The 23,186-nt window shown below is 41.4% G+C and overlaps 1 protein-coding gene across 23 annotated transcripts in view; it reads right to left on the bottom strand.

Annotated features, from left to right (window-relative positions):
* Nucleotides 1-512: 512 nt before the first annotated feature.
* myt1lb (myelin transcription factor 1-like, b) overlaps nucleotides 513-23,186 on the bottom strand; it is a 127,351-nt gene continuing 104,677 nt past the window's right edge. For 15 of the 23 annotated variants that reach the window (XM_078940892.1, XM_078940893.1, XM_078940891.1 and 12 more), the window contains 12 exons: nucleotides 18,178-18,408; nucleotides 16,502-16,623; nucleotides 16,055-16,117; nucleotides 15,392-15,460; nucleotides 13,885-13,947; nucleotides 13,716-13,799; nucleotides 10,653-10,874; nucleotides 9,667-9,761; nucleotides 7,543-7,646; nucleotides 7,318-7,461; nucleotides 3,772-3,834; nucleotides 513-3,074 (listed from right to left, as the gene is read on the bottom strand). In XM_078940892.1, coding sequence (XP_078797018.1) covers nucleotides 2,934-3,074; nucleotides 3,772-3,834; nucleotides 7,318-7,461; nucleotides 7,543-7,646; nucleotides 9,667-9,761; nucleotides 10,653-10,874; nucleotides 13,716-13,799; nucleotides 13,885-13,947; nucleotides 15,392-15,460; nucleotides 16,055-16,117; nucleotides 16,502-16,623; nucleotides 18,178-18,408 — 1,401 coding nt within the window. In that variant the 3' untranslated portion in view covers nucleotides 513-2,933. The remainder of the gene's footprint in view (nucleotides 3,075-3,771; nucleotides 3,835-7,317; nucleotides 7,462-7,542; nucleotides 7,647-9,666; nucleotides 9,762-10,652; nucleotides 10,875-13,715; nucleotides 13,800-13,884; nucleotides 13,948-15,391; nucleotides 15,461-16,054; nucleotides 16,118-16,501; nucleotides 16,624-18,177; nucleotides 18,409-23,186) is intronic. The other 8 variants (XM_078940899.1, XM_078940905.1, XM_020713903.3 and 5 more) reach the window with 6 other exon arrangements.

Raw genomic sequence — 23,186 nt, 5'->3', positions numbered from 1 at the left:
CAGTATTCCCAATTCCTTTAGATCTAACTCAGTGAGTATGTCAATCATTTTTAATTTATTTATCTTTATTTTAAATATTTATTTTGAATATAAATAAGACTTTTCTTTGTGGGACATGACTCTCAAGAATCAGTGTCCTACAAGAGTGTCACATGTAAGGAGCACACGCTTAATGACACTTAGGTTTTTGGCCTGTTCTCTGCTGGACTGCATGGAGGAGCTTCTGATGCACAACAGCATGCAGAATGTTCCAAGTGCCATGAACAGAGCAGATTGAGTCTGTGAGCAGTGAGAAGCAGGTTGTGATGATCTGACCCCAAGCCACGACTCCTGCAAGCAGAAACAGCACCAGACTTTTGACATTTTAGGCCCACGATACCTTTGTCTCCCAAAAGAGGCTCTGAAGTGAATACTTGATGTGCATGGTGTCCACTGCTGTCCCACCTCGTCCAACTGCCACCTGTTGGAGCAAACAGTCGGTTCTGCAGAAACACAACAACACTCAGCTGACATGTCTTCACAGGCCTCTGGCAACACATTTGCTTTTTATTCTGAGTAAGATGTGTCAACATCCAGCATGACAAAAATTGTACAAAGTTCACAATTTATAAATGAAATATCACAGCAACTTGTGATCTCACACATTTATAGCAAAATTAAAATGTCAACAAATCCATGCTGTGTAGTACAAAAATAAATCAAACTTCAGTTCCACAGAGCACAATAGTTTATACAAAATCCTGTCTTTGTTGATGGCCACTGAAATCAACTTCAAATGAACTGGCTTGAACAAAGTAATAAACTCTTATGGATTCACAATAATTGATATGAAAATTCAGAAGTCTAAACGTGTGACAACCTTCGTTTATGCACCATTGTCAGATGAGCAGCCGGTTTGTGCTTTAAAGTCCCTTGTCCTTTTTCACTGATAATGAAAAATTATTCCAAAACTGGTAATAGCTATTATTCTACTGAAGCATTACTATATTGGCAAAAAGCTGCAGACACGATGCAGTGGAAAAGGCGTATGCAGTCATGAATGATGGGTAGCAGAGTCCTGGAAGAGGACAGTAAAGTACAATAGATACGATTCAGATGAGCTGAACCCCAAAACCGTCTGCATTAGCTCCCCACAAGGCAAATTCTGAACAGGATCCCAACTAGCAGAACCGAATGGAAGGGTGGGTTTTCCCTGGGATGTCAGCTGGATTGTGTCTCCCCAGAAACATCTCCAAGCCTTCTTCTTCTCTGCCTTCTGTCAAAGTCTTGAACTGATTGACTATTTACTTCTTTTTACAGTGATTAGATATAAAGTGCTGCTGGGGGATAACTTTATCATCCTAAACATAGCAAAATGAAAAACCTTTGTAATGTTTTTACACTTGAAAATAGCCTCCAGTATAACTGTTATTGTCATAATCTTCCTTTTGTCTGATTTCAAAGTCCCTGTTCTGCCCGTGTCACTCTCAGTGGTAGTAAATCCACGCCTGCAGTGGCTCCAAGCAGTTTGTTGTTCCACCCGTGTGCCAAAGAGGTCACCTGGAAAATTGCACGCTGCCATACACAAGGATAATATCTTCAAGGACAAGTGCAAATAGTCTACTGGCACATAAGTGGGGACAGTGACCCTGTAAGTCCCGCAGTCATACTCTATAAATACTCTTTACAAAAACCTTGTAAACCCTTTCGTCAGGCTCTCAGGTGCCGCTTTTAGTTTCTGTAATAACATCAAAACATGGAAACGAAGGTGTCCCTGTGCAAAATCGTACAGAAAAAAAGTGGAACTCATATACTTTAGCTTCTGAAACTCAATGTCCAGGTTCTCTCTTTTTTTAAAAAGACTTTTTGTATTAAAAGATTTGTATAAAAATCAATATTTTTTACATAGGCTATATTAAAAAGATTCATGTTACCCCACTATGCTTATAAAGAAGAAATTGCATATACCCATATGTTTGAATTTTTTCAGATTGCATCACATATAATCCCTAGAAAGAAATAATTTTGCAAGTATATTGCTGAGACATTTCATGATCCTAGCAACACAAAATTGAGCAAATCCGATCCTAGAAAGGCTAATAAAATGTGGCGTCTCCAGATCGACGTCTTTACATCGTTTCTACCTCAGACTAATTCAAAATGAGTTTGTGAACATGCATGATATGTTCTTCGAGGACTCAATTGGCTCTCAGATAGAGTCATGGGATTTCCACCATCGGGTTTCCGTGTAATGATGTTTACAATAGAACTGCTCATTCATACATTCATACATACATCCGGTCAGTTTCCCTGTGGGAATCATTTACAGCACCGATTGAAAATGCCCCCATCTGCAGCGAAACATCCTTACTTTTCATCGAAACAAAGCATTAGACATTTTTCTCAAGCATTTTCAGAAAATAAAGAAATTTGCAAAGCAATTCTTATCTTAAATCATCGACACGCAGGAAGAAAAAAGGAGGAAGAATCCAACGACAGAAAAGATTTGAAATGATCAAGTCCATAGTCGTTCATCCAACAGAAAAAGTATGGAGCTTGCAGATTTTTTCTTTGTTTCAATGTTTTTCATCTAAAATGCGTAATGTCGAGCAATAAAAAGAATCTCTGTTTTCATTAGCTTACTGTTCAGAAATATACACTAAAAATGTGCATACATGAGCAGCTAGAAACATTACATGACACTATGTCAGCTCATATGAAAACGTACAAAATGTGAATGTTTTCAAAAACTAGTTTGCGAGTACTTTCCTTCTTCCTCAAAGCAAGACAAAAAAAATGATTTTGAGGTCTTTTTAATCATAATACCTCTTTTTATTTTGTTTGAGAACAAAGTTTAGAATATATAACACTATATAAGTTTTCGCACAAGGAGTTCCAATTGTCACTGCCTGTGTTAGTCTCTGAGGGAATGGAAGGCCTCCTCTGCCGAAGGCTTACACTTGGATCCCTTGAACCGCTTGTTTGATATTTTCCAGCAGGGTCTTGTTTTCCACGCTCTGGTACTGGTCCTGGTTCGTGTACATGTCTGTTAGAGTGGTGACGTAGGCGTCAAAGTTCTGCTCGCTGAGGGACTCCTGGAGGACAAACGACACGCAGCTCGTTAGTTTAAACAAAAAAAAGGCAGCTGTTGGTCTTTTCAGGTACGTTTTTGGTTTGGGTCATGTTCTGTTGTAAGGTGTTCTCCTGTCAGCCACTACAGGTTCATGTTGGTTAACATCCACAGCTTCTTCTTTAGCATGTGTGTGGTTTTCATGCTGTTTCTCCTTCAGGTCATGCTTTTTGTCACGTTCAGGTTTATTCATGAAGCCTTTGTGCTTTGGCCTCCAGGCCACTCCAGGAGGGCCTTGAGGGCCAGGACGGCCCAAAGGGCCTGGAGGGCCAGTATTCAACATGTTTTCCAATCAACCTGCCATTGAAGTTCCTTATTGGCTGAACACACCTGATCCAGGTGATCAGCAGCAGATAAGGCAGGAGGCCGGCCCTCAAAGACTAAACGCAAAATATTTTTGATGGTTTAAATATTTAATGAAAAGATAAGTATTTTAAATCGTGTTAAAGATGTATGGTGGACCTGTTGCAAATGTTTCGGCTTGTATTTTCTGTGTTCACTCCATAAAGCCGTCGTCACATGCAATCGTACAGGGGGGGACCTGAACGGGCGAAGAGGTGAGGCCAGGTGTGTCTTCCAGTTCCTTCAGACATGTATCATGTGCACACCCCATGCGTGTATGAGCTAGCGGGATTATTTTAGTAGTGCAAAGGCGAACGTACCTGCTGGTGAAGCTGTAAGCAGCTACTGGTCCTCAGAAGAGGCTCTTTGTGGGACAGTGGTTTCTGGGGAGGGAATGAAAAAGACCACATTTCTGTGAGCTCTATTTGGGAGAGGAAGCAGTTCTTACAATCTAACAAATGGCAGGGCTATTTGGCTAAAAGCTGCAAATTAAAGTCAACTAAGAACAAACCCTTTTTGAGATTAAGCTGTATGAGTCATCACGAGCCAGTGTCTATATCAATTATAAACAATATATCCATCCATCCATTTTCTGAACCCGCTTAATCTCTTTTGGGGTCTCAGGGTAGCTTTAGCCAGGGCAAAGAAGTTCTACAGTCTGTTGCAGGGGTACACACAACAAATTCTGACCGTCCACTTTATCAGGTCCATCTTGGTGATGGATTCCCTTTAATTCATTTCAATTCAATTTATTTATATAGCCCAAATTCACAACCACAGTCGTCTTGATGGGCTTCATACCAATAATTATAAAGTAAAACCTAAAATCAAAAGGATCATAAATGCACTGAATTCAATAGGAGAATACTAAACTTAACTAACTAAACAGACTAAACTAAACTGGGCATCCCTGCCCTTAGACCAGGGGGATCAAACTCATTTTGGTTCGGGGGCCACATTCAACCCGTCTGATCGCAAGTGGGCCGGACCAGTAACATTAAAGCAAAAAGCAGCTTTGTTTTTATTTTTTTTAGCCTCAAGAGAGGCTACAGAGAAAAATGAAACACCTGCCTAGAATGTAAATGTGCAAATCAATGAAAAATTCAACTAAATTAAACTTGCAAACATTTGTGAACATTAGAAGTTGGAGTTAACCTCCTTTCTCTCCTGAAACTTCACCTGTCCATCACTATCAGGATTCAGATCCTGATCAGAAACACATTTACTGTCATTCAAGTGAGCAAAGTAATGAAATGTCCAAGAATCTTTTCCTGGTTTTTGACTGAATTTTGTGGCATCACCTCTGAGATGTTGGATCTTATCGTGATCCTTGACAGACTCATGCTGGCAAAGGTCGACTGCTTTTTGGGGAACAACCCTTCTACAGTCTTCAGCATTTCTCAACGAGTTCATTGAAAATGGTTTGGATGTTTGCTCCAACTTGTCTGCAATCAGGTGTCTGTCACTGCTCCATCACTGATGTCACGGCTGCAGTAAATGTTTTTCCACAAGTTTTTCTTTTTTCCCCCTACGTTATCTTGTAAAGTCAAAAACCAGAATAACAGATCAATCCTAACAGGATTCTATGATTCACTCCAAACGTGATTCGTGCATCAGGGGCTCCAGTTTCAATAATAAGGCATTGTGCAAACGCACAGTGCACAGCAGTGTTCCCAAACAGGAAGTACCCGCTGGTAGGCAAAATCCCATAGACTTCTATGGAAAACAGACAGTTATTACTCATCTAGTCATTTTATTTGTCAGAATGACTATTCTTGCTCCAATACCTTCATCTTAACATCTTCTTCCTGATCCTGAATTTTTAAAAAAGATTTTTTTTCTTTATTGCAAGTTATTCAAGTTCTTAACTGACCAATCAGAAGCCTCAGTAAAAGCATGTTGGTCTGACGTCTAACGTCTGAGGTGTTTGATTGACAGATTCCGGGTAGCCAATGGCAGTAGACTTCCTCCATGAAGGCTTTTTCCTTAAGATTTTTCAAAAAAATGCTGACAGATTTAAATGTTGGAATGGTTCTCTCAACGGCGTGTACAAATCTCCAGAGCTGTGTTATTGACTGTTTAAAGGGAACGCAGAATACAGCCGGAGTGTCCATCACACAATTGCGCAAAACTTTATCGACCTCCTAGAAATGTTGATGTAGCACATATTTCACTGTTTCCATTAAATCATAATTATGCAAATAAACACAAACCATCTCACATCATTCAGAAACACGGATCTGAGCAATACTTGGATTGTCAGCATATACCTTCACGTTTCTGTCTGTGTTTATCTCATTTCAATGCATGGAAGACACGGAGGATGTTTAGAGTTCAGATTTATTTGTTTAAGGGTTCCACAAAAACATCGGTTATCATGTCTCCATGTCTGGGTTCATGAGATCGTTCAGTCTCCAGCTGCAAAAACATCTTTCCGCCGCTACTACTGTACAGAGTCGTTGGTCATGTAACTCATTGAATTTGAAGAAAATTGTTTCCATTGCAGTTTTGCGAAATATGTCCATTTTGATGCGGCTCAAATACCACCTCGTCCAACCGTACATTTTTTTTTCCTAAATCGACATGTTTCCATGAGACGAATTTATTATCACAAATCCAAATTGCGCATTTCCATAGTCAATGGAAACCCAGCTTTCCAGTGGTAGTGGCGTGGAAAGAGGTGGGGACTCACAATAAGCTCACACCTGTTTTGTGACAATAGTTGCCATAGACACGATGACTCAGAGTGACTCGGACCAATCACTGTCAACTGGTTTCAACATGGCGGCGCCCGTATCAGGAATCAAAGGTGAGGGATTTTGCCTGGAGTTGGGGGGCCTGGAGTTGGGGGTAAGCCATTTTCTGCAGGTGACATCACACCTCAATTCATCCATTGTTTTGGAGCACGTCAAGAATTGAAAATCTGAAGTGTAGCAAAGAAGATGTGTTGTGTGAACCAATCAAGGACTCAGCTTTGGGACACGACTTGTTGCAGACGCAATTAGTAGGTGGATTTCAAAACCAATATGGAAAAGAATCTGATTTTTCTACTCCTGAATTTTGTATCATTTATTTTTCTAAGAAGATAACAACAAGATAAAAAATCTTTTTTCCCTCCTCTGATTAATGCGGGACAGGAAGTCATTAAACTGGGTTACAGAGAGACAGAAGTACCTCTCAAAGCGGCGTCATTCAGACACACCTCCTGCAGTAGACGGTGAAGCTCGCCGTACCGGGAGAATCTCTGAATGACGTCATGAACCCAAACATGGAGATGTGGTTACCGATGCTTTTGTCGAACTCTTCATAATAGAAAATCTGATTGCCAAACAACATCCATGTCTTCAATGCAATGTAAATAAGACATACGGTCATCGCTTCCATGATGAGGCTAAAAACATTTGGCGGTAGCTCCTCCCACACGCGTCTGAAGCGTCGAGTTTCTGAACACATTTCTGGACAAGCATCTGGTTGTAAGTTTACACGTGCCGAAAAGAGGCGTCCGACACAAATTTGATGCTTAAATTGTGTTTGGTGTGAAAGCAGCTTCAGCAGTAAAACAAGCCATTGATATAGAAAACAAATAGAATTTAAGGTACATTAAAGGTCCAGTCCTGTTTTCTTAAAGATTCATTGGTACAATAACAAAACTACAAACAGGAGAGACAGGTATACCTGCACAATCTAGACTGAAGCTCAACAAATATTGTGATCTTGTGCACATGTCATCTCTACTGTATGTAAAGAAATGTATCACTACACAGTTTTGAACACAAATGTGCAAAAAGTATGGTCCAACTCTCACACAACCCAACTGGATGCTATATTTGGACACGAGCTGGCTTGCTGTTCCTGGTGGCCCTTACCATATGAGGGAGATGGGCATTAACTAAACTGTTAATCAGTGACTGGCTGAGGTTGGCCAGCTCATGCAGGAGAGATTCATTTTGCTGTTCAATCACCTTGTTTTCCTCTTCTAGGGACTTCAAGCTGGACTCCATTGTTGTAATCTGTGCAGCAGAAGAGTTTTGTAAGCAGACCATGTTGTGAAGCAAGACACACAACAAAACGACTGGAGGACTTTGGCCCACCTGTGTTCTGAGTTTGATCATGTCTGCCTCCACTTGCGAGTTAGATTCACTTAAATCTTTGATTTCTTCATCCAGCTGCTTGATCTCTTCTTCATGATCCAATACTATGAATGACAGATGGAAACAACACTGACCATTCTGTCTATTATGGCCTGTTCAGACAGGTTAACAACATTAGCAATTATAAATAAAAAAAGAAAAGAAAAATGAAATAAAATTAGCTCCTCAATGGAAAAATGCACTTTGAAAATAAAAAACGTTCAACAGCCGACAACATGTGTGTTCTGATTTGCCTACATGTAAAAGAACAACAGGAAAACTAAAAAGAAGACAGCAGATAAAGACAGAACTTCCTTCGAGCAGACACAAAACACCAAAACACATTTACCAGTGTACACAGAGCAAAAACGTTGTGCCCCTTTCCCAATTTCATTCATGCTTGTTTTTAAAATCAAACTTAAACCTTACTTGTTACTTGTTACTAAACTTTTTGGTGTTGCCATGGTAAATCATCCCTCTCTGTCTAATTTTCCTCTCCATCCTCTTTGCTTAAATCAACCTCCCTCATGTCCTCCTTCACATCCATGAACCTCCTCTTTGGTCTTCCTCTTCTTGATAGCTCCAACCTCATCCACCTTCTCTTAATAGCATCACTGTTCCTCCTGTCAACATGTCCAAACATATCTAAATACTACCCTGAACATCCAGAACATCTACCATGATCTGTTCCTCTGATGGACTCAATAATCCATCCTGGTCCCAAAGAGAACCTCAGCATCTTCATCTCTGCTTCCTTTTTCTGCATCAGAATCTCTAAACCAACAGTCTGCTACACCTTTCCTTTCACGCATCGCACCTGAATCCTTCCTCCACCTGTTCTAACCTGCTTGGACTGGCCTCTTCAGCTCTTTCCCACACCCATTTGTTGTTCTGGACTGTTGACCTGAAGTACTTAAAGTCCTTCACTTTCTTCACCTCTGCTCATAGGGAACCTTGCCTTTCAATTTGAAGTTCTCTCATTTACCCATAGATACTCTGTCTTGTTGTGGGTCAGCCTTCATTCCTCCCTCAGTAACTGTTTGAAGCTCTCCGAGATATGGGAATTGAGGACCCCCGATGAAGCCGACCCTCACAGTATGTTTGGGTCTCCAAAGTCTTCCTGGCCTCCTTCCCGTCCAGTGGATCCAACTTACCACCTAGTAGTGATTGGTGGACGGCTCTGCCTCTCTCTTTACCTGAATGTCCAAGATAGATGGCCAAAGGTCGCCTGAAAGTTGACCATTGATCTCCTGCCGAGGGTGTCCTGATGCCAAGTGTATTGATGGACACCCCTGTGTTCCAACATGGTGTTTGTTAAGGACAAACTATGGTGAGCACAGAGGTCCAACAACAAAACACCACTCGGATTCAGGAGGGCATTCCTTCAAATCACACCCCTTCGGGTGCCACTGTTGTTGCCCATGTGGGTGTTGAAGTCCCCCAGGAGGACAATGGAGTCCCCTATTGGGGCACTTTACAGTACGCCTTTGAGAGACACCAAGATAGGCTGGGTACTTCAAAGTGCTGTAAGCCAAAACCACAGTCAAGAGACCTATCCTCCACCCGAAGGTGAAGGGACATGACCCTCTCGTCCTCCGTGGTGAACTCCAACATTTGGTGGCTGAGCTGGGGGCTCACAAGTAAGCCTACACTAGCCCACCAAGTCTAACCCCACTAGAGGGACTATGTTTCAGAGCCCGACTATGTGTGTAGGTGAGCCCAACTTTATCTTGCCAGTACCGCTCAACCTCCGGCACAAGCTCAGGTTCTTTCCCTACCAGAGACAATGCTCCATGACTGGGGTTTGGCCCACCGAAGCACCCGCCTTTGACTGCCACCCAAACCACATTGCATCAGCTCCTTTTGCGCTCTCATGCAGGTGGTGGGACACTGGAGAGTGATCCCATGTTGTAAAAGCTAAAGTGTTGCATTCATATTTTTGCTCAGTGTAGACCAGTTCATGTTTGTGTATTCTCACAAAACAGTGACTGGTCTACTATCATTAGAACCAAAACAAATGTCAATAAAACAATCCACAAGCTCTTGAGTTTCTGCAATGTGTGACTAAGCTGTGATCATAGTTACCGTTGCTTGCATGTTGCTGCTTTATTGTCAGCATTTCCACTCCAGAGAGCCTGGCTTTCCTCATGGCAGAGGTGGCACGAGGACAACCTGAAAGACTGCAAGCAATATGGAGAACACAGGAATTGTTTTAGTGCATGAACATGCATTTCCACATAAATATACAATCATTTTTCAATTTTTGTAATTGGCAAACACAACTTTAGTAATAAAGACAGAAAGAACAAGACAACAGCCCTACACAACACCGTCAAGGTATGCTTTTGTGTATTATGTATTATGTCAAGTATTCTATTCATTTTTTGCTGGGATTGCCCAATAATATGTTTTATTTTTGTGAAAATCACAGAGCCTTCAACAAAAGGAAGAAAACATTTTGTGTTCAACACAGTGGTGGGTAAAAGGAAAGGAGAAATAAGTGGACGCGAACACAGCTAACATCTACATAAAGGTATAGTGCACCTGTACGGGGTTGACCAGTACAGGTGCCTCTGGTCTTTTGGTTGTCTGGGCCTGTGGAGGATAGAACAGAGGAGCTAACAGTTCAAGGTGCTTGAACTGGGAAACTAGGGTTAGGGTTTGGGAAACTAACATGTGAATGGATTTGACATTCATTCTAGTTTACTTATTTGTTTGTACGCATATTTCATTTACACATGATGAACTGGAAGAAATCCAAGAATCTGGAAAACTTCACTGTTCTGTAGCAGGGATTTCTGTCTGAGTCTCACTGCTGGAAGTTAGGAGAAAGATGATCTGGATCCACTTTAGATCAGAGAATCGGATCGTTCTAAACAAACGATGGAACTTATTGAGTACAAAATGTATCTTTCACCACAAATTATGATGTAAATCGAATCATTGTTGAAATGATCAGCACCACCCCTAGTTTCCTTAGTTATAAAGATTTTTCTTCTAGCAGAAAAAGCACAGCTGTCATTCTGTTTGACATCATTGCTTAAAATTCCAGCCAGGTTCCTAAGGCCCACCTTCGATGTGTCAGAAAGCTGCCACTGACGTGACCTGAGCCGTCGCAGCCGGGAGTTGGGCAGGACATGCCCTCTGTCTTTCCAGACTTCCATGTGAACTGAATGCCGTTCAGATAACCGTCTTTTTGCCTCTTGGCTGCTATGGGACATCCAGATGCACTTCTGTGGGATGCATATTTTCCTGTTACATGTCCCTGACCATCACAGCCTGGGACTGGACACCTGCACATATACAAGACCAAGGTTAGGCAGGCTTAACATTTGATTAGTTTTTTATTGAGTTATCTTTTAAGAAAAAACCTGACACTTGTGAATCTTTCTCAATGTTAAACACAAAATACCACAAAAACTTGTTTTTTTTATTTCCTCTGATTGTTTTACCCTAAAATGGACATAAACATAAATGACGTCATTGCTATAGTGTAGTTGTAGAAAAGTGGCATTGCATCAGTGCTACTTCAATGCAATGAGGCAGAAAATTCCTTCAAATGTAACTTCCCACTAATTGGCTTGTGGTTAAGGCTGACGTTAGTCCTCAAAGCATCTGCATTATTGCAAACAGAAACTCCTCGGTTTTCTGACAATGTCAAGGCTTGTTGCTGTAAACACAGAAAAATTGAAACAAAGATTTCTGTTATGCTTGTTTTCTATGCTTTATCCATCTGACTCTGAGATGAACTTGATTAACTATTCATTGTTTAATCAGATTTCCAAAATATTTGCTGTAAACAGAAAACTCGTACTCTCATACATCAGCTTAATGTAAAAAAATCTTTCACTGTCTTGAGCACAGTTTTATTTCCTTTTGACATTGAAATCCTACCACATGTAAAGGATTCAGTATACCTAAATCACCTGCAACCCAGTGTCTCACAGCTACAGCTGGAAAACTCATCCCATCCCACTGTGGCATCTATATTTTTTCACTATAAAGAATAAGTATTTGAACTCCTGAGAAGGTCAATGTTAATATTTGCTACAGTGGCCTTTCCACAGGTCAAACGTTTCCTGTAGTTTTTCACCAGGTTCGCACACACTGCAGGAAGGATTTTGGCCCACTCCTCCTCACAGATCTCCTCTAGATCAGTTTCTGGACTGTCACTGAGAAACACAGAGTTTGAGCTCCCTACAAAGGTTTTCTAATGAGTTGAGGTTTGGAGATTGGCTACTCCAGAACCTGAATAGGCTTCTTACGGAGCCTCTCCTAGTTGTCCTGGCTGTGGGCTTCGGGTAATTAACCAAGACCATTCTTCAAAGCCCTGACTGAGGGAAGGAAGGTGTTCCCCAAAATCTCCCAATACATGACCTGGTCATCCTCTCCTTAACACATCCTGTCCTATGTGGAGAAAAACACCCCCATAGCATGATGCCATCACCCCATGCTTAACAGTAGGGATGGTGTTCTTGGGGACCTTCTGTGACTTCAAACTATAACGTCTCACTGGATTACCAACAGTAACCTTGGAAACGGTGGTCTCAGCTCTTTTCAGGTCATTGACCAGCTCCTCCCGTGAGTCCTCACCTTTCTTATCACTAAGACCCCACCAGGTGACATCTTGCAGCCCCAGTCCAAGGAAGACTGACAGTCACGTTCTGCTTCTTCTTCGTTTTCTAAGAATTGCTCCAACAGTGGATCTTTTTGCACCAAGCTGCTTGGTAATTGCCCTGTAGCCCTTTCCAGTCTTGTGGAGGTCTACAATGTTGTGCCTGGTATCTTTGGACAGCTTTTTGGTCTTGATCATGTTAGTAGTTTTAGTATTTCTGATGGTATGGGGTGGACAGGTGTATTTATGCAGGTAACCACCTCAAACAGGTGCTTCTAATTCAGGATAAGAAGTGGAGGTGGACTAGTTAAAGGTGGACTAATAGGCCTTTGAGGTTCAGAATTCTAGCTGATAGACAGGGGTTCAAATACTTATTTGCAACAGAAGCATAAAAATGAATCATATAACAAATGTCCAGATTTTATTTTAGATGATGTCTCTCACAGTGGACATGCACCTAAGATGAAAATGTCGTGATTTGTGAGTGGGAGAACTTGGATAATCACAGAGGGTTCAATACTTATTTGTTTCACTGTATATTTCACCATATATATATATATATATATATATATATATATATATATATATATATATATATATATATATATATATATATATATATATATATATATATATGTATATACATATCTTCATTCATCTTCTTCCGTTTATTCAGGGTCACTGGGCACTGCCATAGCCTATCCCAGCCACTTGTGGGCGAAGGTGGGGGACACCCTGGACAGTTCCCCCAGTCTGTCGCAGATCTATCCATCCATCCATCCATCCATCCATCCATCCATCTATCTATCTATCTATCTATCTATCTATCTATCTATCTATCTATCTATCTATCTATCTATCTATCTATCTATCTATCTATCTATCTATCTATCTATCTATCTATCTATCTATCTATCTATCTATCTATCTATCTATCTATCTATCTATCTATCTATCTATCTATCTATCTATCTATCTATCTATCTATCTATCTATCTATCTATCTATCTATCTACCTATCTACCTATCTATCTATGTATAAAATGGACGAAGTGTTTTGTTTGTGCTCTGCAGCACCAGAGAAATCAATGCAGCTTCAGGGCTGAGGCCACAGAATCCCATTGTGGGATTTCGGTGGAGTCGATCAATCTCTCTCTGCTTTGTCTCTGCCTTTTGTGGCTGCCTCTCTGCATGTGTGCGTCTGCAGGAGTTCACCACAGACTGCAGAACCTCTGCCTCCAATCGGCAACATTGCCTTCCAGAGCTCCTCCTACTCTTGTAAGAGCTAAAATATTTTACTCCTGTTTTTTTTGAAAGAGGGAAAAACGGATTCAGGACACTCAGTGACGGCAACAAACTGAGTGACACTCGACAAATCAGTTTCAGTCAGCATCATTTGAAAACAGGAAATGAAAAAGTCATGTGGCATGTCCCATGGTGAGCAGTGAACAGATGCAGGTGGAAACTGCAGCCTTTCAGGTCTTGGACTCTAAGTGAAGACTGAAGATCAGCAGAGCACCTGATGGGTTCCTGATCCTCCTTATTTTCTTTACTGTGGATGATCTTTATCCCACTTTTCCTGGCTCGTGGACACCCTGAAAGACTGCAGATGATTGAAGTGAGATAAAAATAAAAGTATTGAATGAAAAAGTATTGCGCAAACAGAATGATAGAGTTTAGTGCTGTACCTTCTGTGTGAGGCATAGTTGCCGGTAATATGTCCAGAACCGTCACATCCTGGTGTTGGACACCTGTTAAAGAAAACAAATGAAATACACAAAAATGAATATCAGTCATGATTAAGGCTTCATATCTGACCTGCAAATGAGGACACGGACAAGACAATGTTATTTGCTAAGTTAAATGTTGGAGGGGCTACTCTAGATCATTGAAAGAGGTCTATGGACTCAGCTTCCATCCATCCATTTTCTTAACCCGCTATATCCCTGTTGGGGTCACAACGCCGGCGGACGAAGGCGGGCACACCCTGGACAGGCTGCCGGTACGTCGCAGGGCCAAGTTTACAGTATATTTGATTTATACAAAAGATTGTAAAGCTCAGAGGGATTTACAAACCGAAGCAATGCCGACTCGTCGACTGGAAATCAGCAGACATCATGTCAAATGTGAGCAAAGTCCTGAAATGCGGCAATTATTTTCCGGTTATAACTGAATATATAAAATAAAAACTAAATGACTTGAGTTTTCCATTTGAAGACATTGATCAAAACTTCCTATGAGCTTCTGCCTCCCTTTTAAGCAAAGGCACAGGTACTCTCTAAAGGGTCAGTTAGCAAAAGAGGGCAAAAGCAAAGCCTGTTTCTTTTTTGTAGAGAGCCAAAGAAACACCAGGACGACGGCTCATCATGAGTCACAGCCATGTCACTAAGAGGAAGCATGGAAGCCTTTACTTACTGTCCAGACCTTCTCACTGCAGCAAATGTGTAAAAAGCACACATGCAGGAGGGATAATAGAACCTCTGAGTGGAACTTCAGTGAAGGCAGCCTGACATGGGAATTGTTGCACAGGGCCCTTATTCAGGCAGTTGGTGCTGAAAACTGTGTTTCCTAAAAAATCCCTGATGCAAAACTAAACATGTTGCATTTGTAAAGAGATCAAACAAGATGCAACAATTTCCAACCATAACTTTTGTTTCTCTGTTTCCCCCTAATAAAAGACTCTTGTGTCCGTTTTCAGCTGTGCATTAGTAAATATATATTTGTTCTCACAGAGTGATATGAAAACGTTGACTGTGTCTAACATCTGGATGTTCCCAGAAATGACCTCTGATTTGATGCTGTTTTAACATTGTGACGCACTTTGTGAGTCACTCTGAGGAAAGTGTGATACAAATAAAGATTTACTGACTTACAGTGAAGGAGTAAGTAAAAACCAACTGTTCTTCACATACTCTGTGTTTCTGACAGGCTTTGGACAACTCGTTAATTAATGAGCAATCACATTTACAGCATTTGTTGTTTTTTTTCAAATCTGAATTTTAAATCAGACAAAGATCCTATTTATTGGAAAAATCTTTAGGATAAAAGCACAACCAGTTCCTGTTTGATAGTTTAGGATCTGCTCTTGTGATGCTCTGTTTTCCTTCATTTACATTGACAAAGATAACACCAGACTCCAGAAGAGTGAGTCATGCATCCAAATCAAACATTTGAGTGAGTCATCTCGCGCCTTACTTGAGCTCCTGTGCATTGTTGGCCAGCATACTTCGAATGCTTTTATCTGCTAAAGGACAACCTGAGAGACTGAAAAATACACCGGAGGAGCATTAGTCACAGACAAACACAGTACCAGTAATTAAACAGACTGTGCAACAGCTCTAAGACAAAAACGTCTGTTTTCACACCAATCACATGCAGAAATAAATATATAACCAGAAAATGTAAAAAGGCCATGATGCAAGAGCGGAGAGTCGGCTAAAACCAGTTAATCCTCTGAGCGTTCAGAACGTTAAGAAACTATAACGTGGACTGAGTCTAACATCTGAATGTTCCGCCTGGAATCGTTCCCAGGGAATGTCGAGCCGCGGCGCCGCAGACTCCTGTCAGGCTGCGACACAAAGCCATTAGGCTTGATCGTTTTGTCCTGAAAGCAACGCCAGCTTAGAAGACTCGACATCAGGTCCATTGACAAATGGACTCCATCCTTGGGTTTAGCTTGAAACCTTCAAGGTGAAACCCTGGTGTTGAATGAATTTAGCTCCATGACACTCCTGCTTTTGCATGTCAGTGGTCAAAGGCCCAGGAAAACAGAGAGAGGGTTGACAGCATTGTTGAGGTAAGCTGAAAACAATAAAGAGAAATAGACTTCATATGCACCAGGAGAAAGGGAAGTCACACCTTCGATGTGAGGCGAAATTGCTCGTCAAGTGACCACTTCCATCACACCCCGGTGTGGGACATCTGCCACCGGAAAAATAGACAGATTTATAAGCCCAAAAGGAAGGAGAAGCAAATGTGAAAACCACAGTTAAAAAGGGTTTTTTGTGTTGGTTTTCATTGTTTCCAGTTTAGCTTCACTGTCTGTGATTAATGACCGGATTAAAGCTAGAACTGACGCACAGTGATGTCATATCCACATACAATACTGCAAAACCGAAGCCGTCATCATGGATCCTGGATGGACACATGGATGATTAAATTAAAGACATACAGCAAGCCGGTGGGGTCTGTCAAGAGGAAAGTGGTGGCAAAGAAGGGGGATGACGTTGACTGGACAAAAAAGAAAAGGTGGAACAAGCAGAGGATGTGTGGGGCCAGAGTAGAGAGGAGGAGGAGGACTCTCACGTTATCAGGTCCTTCTTCGTCTCCTTGCACTGGACATACTTGGGCTTGGGGCTGGGCATGTTTACATCTGTGGTATAGGAACGATCGTCCAGTAAGTCCTGGAAAGGATCGAGGTCGTCCGTCTGAGGGCGGTTGAGGAGGAAAGGGAAGAAAAGCAGAGGGGCAGTGGGGTTTGATTTACATTTTGTCAAGACGTCATACTTAAACTTTGAAAATTGAGACACATTTTACAAACTGACAAGGCAAGAAACGAAATTGTGAATCTCTGTTATTTTAAATTTCTGTCTCTATGCAAACACACAACGATTACCCTCAGACTCCCCAACCTGAACAGTTACAAAAGGCGAGCATTAACACGGGGCAGTTACAGTTTTTTATTTAGAACTAGGAAATTGTTAGGAAAGGACAAGAAAAGTATCAGGAAGGAAATTCTGTCTGAATGTTAAATGAATAATGTCTGGAAAGTTCTTTAGAGCCTAGAAAACAGTCAATGTGACTGTATGCACCGTGAATGTGGAGGTATGGATGCAAAGGGAGTTGTCTCCTGCAATAATTTAGTCAGTCGCTAGATGTCACTGTGGTGTGGCGTCACACTTCACACAGACCACACTGCTGAACTGTGCTTTGTCTGCAGTGCATGCAGTCAGCCAGTGACATCCATTGATGCAAATCCTTTGGTCCATGCTTTACAGTGCATGTACAGTAATGCCCATGAAAAGAGATGCAGCCCAAATCATCCAGCTCTCAAATCCGGCTAGGAATCTTCCTCCTGCCCAAAAGTTTCTCCAATTAGACGCAGCCAAAGCTGAGGCACGAAGCCACATCAACACATGCATGCAGAGCTGCAGAGGAAAAAGTAGGCTAGCGATGGGACTTGAATGTATGTGAGGAAAACCTCCCGAAGAGACACACACGCATATGAATATTCAAACGCGGCAAAAGACGCCTGCATACTGTACATGCATGCGCCTGAGCGCTCCAGCAGGCGCGCCCAGCAGTGGTGCATTGATTTCCACCGGTTCTTTGATGAGATGAGCTATTCCCACTCCCTCCCAAGGTGCTACTTTGCATAATTCATTTTGAAGAAGAGCAAAATGTAAAAACAAAAAAGCCGTCATGCAGGCACCATGACACAAACAGCAGAGAACTCCATGCACTGTGATGCTGATGTCAATTAACATGCAGATTCATCAAGATTCCCCGAAAAACAATGACTTTGTAATGATTCCAAACAGAACAATAAGCCAGACAGAAGAAGGGAGAAGCATAGTAGACAATGCAAACATTTGACTTAGAAACACTGAGTTGAATCAATGGCTGGAGGGAGATGAACAGGGCTAAACACACGGAGCACAAAGCAGAACTCTATGGCCCATCAGCCAGCAGCTGCTGCTGTGTGACTGGAATCAACAGCAAGGCTCCTCTTCATTTGGACCTCCAGATTCCCATTACCATCATTGCACTTGAAGGTATTTCTGAAGGACAAGCAGCTTTCTGGTCGTGCCTGTCGTGTTACAGTGAAGAGGAGCGCTGGGGCTTCGTGACAGAAGAACTGGAACCTTTCGTTAGAGTTGCATTAGGTCCTAAGTGAAGGCTGTCATTGACCTTCCATCACAGCAGAAAGAATATTGGAGCCACAGATGTGGAGCAGCTGTCGAGTGTCGTTTTCCCATTACCTCTTTCTCGTCCTCATCTATGTGTTTGATCTTGGTGTAGTCTACAGGCAGGTCCCAGCAGTCTGCGGCGTCCCCCATGCCGTAGCAGCGGGAACCCAGCAGGGCGGCTTGCCTCTGGGGGGACATTGGCTCTAGAGGGGTTAGAACTGCATCCCCTGCACCACCGCCGCACAGACGCTTGCTCATACTCAGGTCCAACGTACCGTTCTCATCAACATCTAGACCTGGACTCTGGAAGGTGCATGTGAAAGGTGTGCGTTTGTGTGTGCGAAGAGATGGGTGCATAGAGTTGTGGTAAGTCAGATGATTATGAGGAACGATAGAGGGATGTACAAAACACAAGGAGATGGGGATGGAGAGAGAGGGATAAAAGACAGAGAGGATGCCATTAAAAAGCAGTCAAAGACCTTCGCTCAGGATGAGGCTGTCACAGACGTGCACGCTTGGGATCAGGGGCGCAACTACCTAATGTCATAGGGGCATGCGACCACATTAACCCCCACACACATACGCACACAGACACAAATGCAAATAATAAAACGTCCCATTCACCCCTCCTAAAGCTATCTAAACATCCACACATCACCTTTGTTGTTTAAAGGTATACATCCCATTACTACTGATCTGATTATGGATTTGACCCAGCTGAACATTTTTGTGAGCTATTTTCAACTGTGTATTTCCTTAATGGTTCCCCAAATTTGTGTGTTGAAGGCCATTCAGAAGAATCTTCTGAGTAATGCCTTGCCCCAGCCCTCTCCTCTGTGGTGGGATAGAATAAAACAGATTTCTTTATTGTTGTCAAACATCTCCAAATGTTCAACTAAAACCCAAAATGTCGTTCAGCCAAAGTGATAGTAAAAGCAACAGGCTGTAAACTAAATAGTCCTTAACCCTTGTGCTATCCTAGGCACTTTAACGTTGAGAGTGGGGTCATCTAGACCCACTAGACAGTGCTCTGAACCTTTTTTCTTTAATGATTTGTGATCTTCACTGGTGTCCATGGATTACATGAAATCTTTCCACCTTTGTCATGGTAGGGAGAACACGTCAATGTAAGGGTGGGGTCATCTAAGATATCACAAGGGTTAAAAAAAGAATTATCCAAACTTTTAACATAAAAAGAAACAAAAACACCATCTAACCCACATCACACATACTTCTCCCTTCTGCCCATAGGAGCAGCTTTTATCAACATTTAGAGCTGTTACAGCCATAGGATAAAAACCTTTTCAGTGTTTTGGTACATCTAAGTAAAGAAATTATTTAAAACAAAATCAGAACAAACAAGCTGCTTTATTTTCTCTTCATGATAATTGATGCTGTAAATGCTGCTCAGTAAAGCTGCAAGACACTTTTGACCATTTTACCATAGTAGCTTTAGCTTGAATGTTTCCACGCCTGTTTTTATCACTGCTATAACGTTCCTGCTTTCTCTCAACCATTTAGAGAAGATTTTCTTCATTCCCACCACATCTTTGTCCCTCTTGTGTTTTCTGTTTTGATCCCCCAGATTGTTTTTTTCTTTTCCCTTTCCATTTAATGCTGTCATCAGATGATCACACAATTCAAATAAAAACAATCAACTGCAGGCCCTCGCGAGAACGAGAGGGAGGAGCGGCGCACAATCAGTTACGATGTGCTACTGTTACTGATCATATCATGTAAATATATGTGCACAAACAGCTGTGAAATTAAGAAATATGGACTATAAATAATTTTCCCAACTTCGGTTTGGCGCCCCATATGGCCGGCGCCCCTGTGCGACACATACGCTGCATGCCCACTTTTTGCATCACTGCTTAGGATGCACATTAGAGCTTCCTTTCCGATTTGGAAAGATGATTGAACCTTTTCTGGTAGATTCTTTCCCGTGTAAATGTGAGCTTAAAGAGGGTCAAATCAGGAGAAAGTCTTCAGTCCTCAGAGACAAGTACATGTCTCTACACAGCCCTGCTCTGTGGCTTTCCTTCCACGCCTCTGTGTTCAGAAGACCGCGACCTCATCTTGTGTGAACCTAATGTGATTGGACAACACAGGGGTACTGGTGGGGGTCTGCAGGCCCTGAAGGTTAGGAGTAGTCTTGAGAAACCCAAAAATAAATCCTGCACTGTGGTGTGCTCTGTGCTAAAGTGGGCCACGTCCACCAAAGCCTTGAGTTCCCCTTCTGAGTTCAGGCCCGCCTTTTCCAATCAGCGCACGTTCTTCGAATGTCAAACAAGAGGAAATCCCGTTAAATAGTTCTGTTTGATGAGGTTTGTCTTTTTGCAGACACTGACATGCTTTCATGTGGTATCACTGACTCTCCTGTCCCGACTCTTTGCTGCTCTCCAAAGTAATTGTTCGCATTTTGAAGAGCAGGAAAGCCCGAATTCAACTGAGTCCCTGAGGGAAGATTCTCCTGGTGTCTGATGTTGATTCCTTTGTGTTTCAGCCCAACTCAAAAACACACTTATTAGAACTTAACACCACAACAGGTGTGCTAAATGGAAGCCTTAAAATAGAAAAAGGAATGCTGTGAATACTAATAAAAAACAGAAATGATGTTTCACAAACGTGCCGATGAGAGACTGTATACTGGGAAGGCTACTTTTTGGGGAAAAAAAACAAAGAAAATTGAGTGTTTAACTTTTTATCTGCTGAGGAATCCCTCCTTAAGGATAGGATTCCAAATTTCAGGACAAGTTTTTCTGGGGAAAAGGTTCTGACCTCTTCAAAACTGTTTCGATTTAGGCAGACCAAAATGATTATAACTGCAGTTTGGGCCTTTTGTGACGTCCAACTCCTGGACATCTTCATGCTTTGATCCAGATTGGAGCTCAGATTGTCACACATCTTTTGTTGTTATGTCCACGTCACACAGACACCCTATGTACAATCTGTGCATTGTCCACGAATGAAATGTCGGTCTTTCATGATACCTGCGTGATCTAAAAATTCAGAGGTGTCCGTCATTCATCGATGTGCACAGATGTTTGTGTTTCCAAGAGATAATTTTCCGATCATATGGAACGATATTTATGCTGTGAAGTTGAAAATGAAAATATTAAATATTTGCTTTCAATTTCTTTTTTTGCTTTCTAGAAAAATGTTTGCGTTTGCAAAACAAATGTTTTCATGCGTTGTGTCTCATCTAGCTTTTTTCCTATCTTTGATTTGCTCTAATAAGTTTCAGGTTAGCGTGACAAAGCTGCCATCAAACAGCTGCTTATTGGTCGAGATTCTGACCAATCAGGAGTCTCTGTCTCGTAGTGATGGTGCTTGACGACAGACATGGACAGTGGAAGTTGTATTGGTTCTGTTCAACCATTCTGGTCCGTTTCTAACAGAGTAAAATCCAGAAGGAGCAGCAAAGCAGCTAAAATCAAACAGGTTTAGTATTTTTTCACGTCAATGTGGTGACCAACATCTTATCCCTTGTGCTATCCTGTGACCCCACCCTTCCATTGACGTGTTCTCCCTACCATGACAAAGGTGGATAAAGGTGGAAAGATTTCATGTAATCCATGGACACCAGTGAAGATCACAAATCATTGAAGAAAAAAGGTTCAGAGCACTGTCTAGTGGGTCTAGATGACCCAACTAGCAATGTTAAAGTGCCTAGGATAGCACAAGGGGTTACAACGTCTGCAGCAGAAAAAAATGTCCGAGCTCCGACTCCATTCAGCTGGAAGTTACATTTTATTAAAATTTAGATTTATATCTGAACTATTGTTTTATTTTTTATCAATAAATGTTTAAATGTAAAGAGAAAATATCATTTTTTCATGAGTAATTTTCTTTCACTTTGGACAAAAGAACACGAGTACTTAAAAATAAGGCGCTGCGAAAATGAACATAAAGTTAAAAATGCTTCTTCTGCTAAAATCATTCAGTCTGCTTTGGTGAGCCGTCCTTCTTCTGCCTATTATTGCTGTTAATTTAATTCAAAACACTTGTACAGCATAAAATAATATGTGCTTTAAATCTTTTATTGTTTTGTTTTAACGAACTGATCTTAAAGAAAATCCCTTTTTACCAATATTTTGCTCTGGACGACTCACGGATCACACACAGGTCTGTTGATTTAATGTCAGCAGATAAACTTTACAGTTTATTTTACAGTTTCAGAGAGATTCTCAGCCATAAGTTCACAAATCTGAATAAATAAAAATTAATCAATGCTAATAAAGAAAGGAAAGAAGGAAAGCATGAATTATTGTTAAAATGATGAAAAATGAAAATTTTTAGAGGTAAAGAGACTAAATTAAGGGTAAGCAGCGCTGTTTCAGTTTCTTCTGTTCGATAAATATGGTGATTTGATTGGTTAGAATCTGGACCAATCAGCAGCTGTTTGATGGCAGCTTTGTCACGCTAAACTGAAACTGTCAGCAAAATCAAAAATAGGAAAAATGAGACACAACGCATGTCTCATCTCGCAACATTTGTGTTGTAAACGCAGAAAAAGTTCATAAAGCAAAAAAAAGAAAGTTTTTGAAAGCAAACGCAATGTGGTGGCATAAATATCACTTCATAATTTTATAGCTCAGTTTGTTCTTCCATGGGACGTTTATTGAGGATTCCTGAGGTTTGGTTGGACTCAGCTGTGAGGAATTGAGGCTTTGCCTTCAAATGGACCACACCTTTTTATTTTTAGATGCTCTCTAGTCCAAGCCTGCTTATAATCAGAGCTTGACATCTTGGCAAAGTCTTTGTAACGTTTTTCACAGCATAAAGATTGGTGAGTTTTCTGCACCAGTCAGCGCCGCTACTGTCATGCTGTTTGCCACACAGACACAAAAACATCCACATTCTGTGTAGATGATGTTCAATTAGTCCAATACAAGCTAAAGCATGAAAACTTGTTGGTTTGATGGTGTTTAGTGCTCCAGCTTCAGTAGTAGTCACAAATATAACACGTCACATAGGAGCTGTCATACATGAACAGGGAGGAGATTGAAATCATGTCCTGATTAAACTTTCAAAAAGTCTTCACACCTTTGATATGTTCATCAAATACATTGCATCAT

Source organism: Oryzias latipes, chromosome 22 (assembly GCF_053564925.1).
Source record: "Oryzias latipes strain Hd-rR chromosome 22, Olatipes_Hd-rR_3.1".
In the NCBI taxonomy this organism is placed as follows: domain Eukaryota; kingdom Metazoa; phylum Chordata; class Actinopteri; order Beloniformes; family Adrianichthyidae; genus Oryzias; species Oryzias latipes.
The sequence above is the reverse complement of the archived record's forward strand: the minus strand, read 5'-3'. Positions and strand labels throughout refer to the sequence as shown.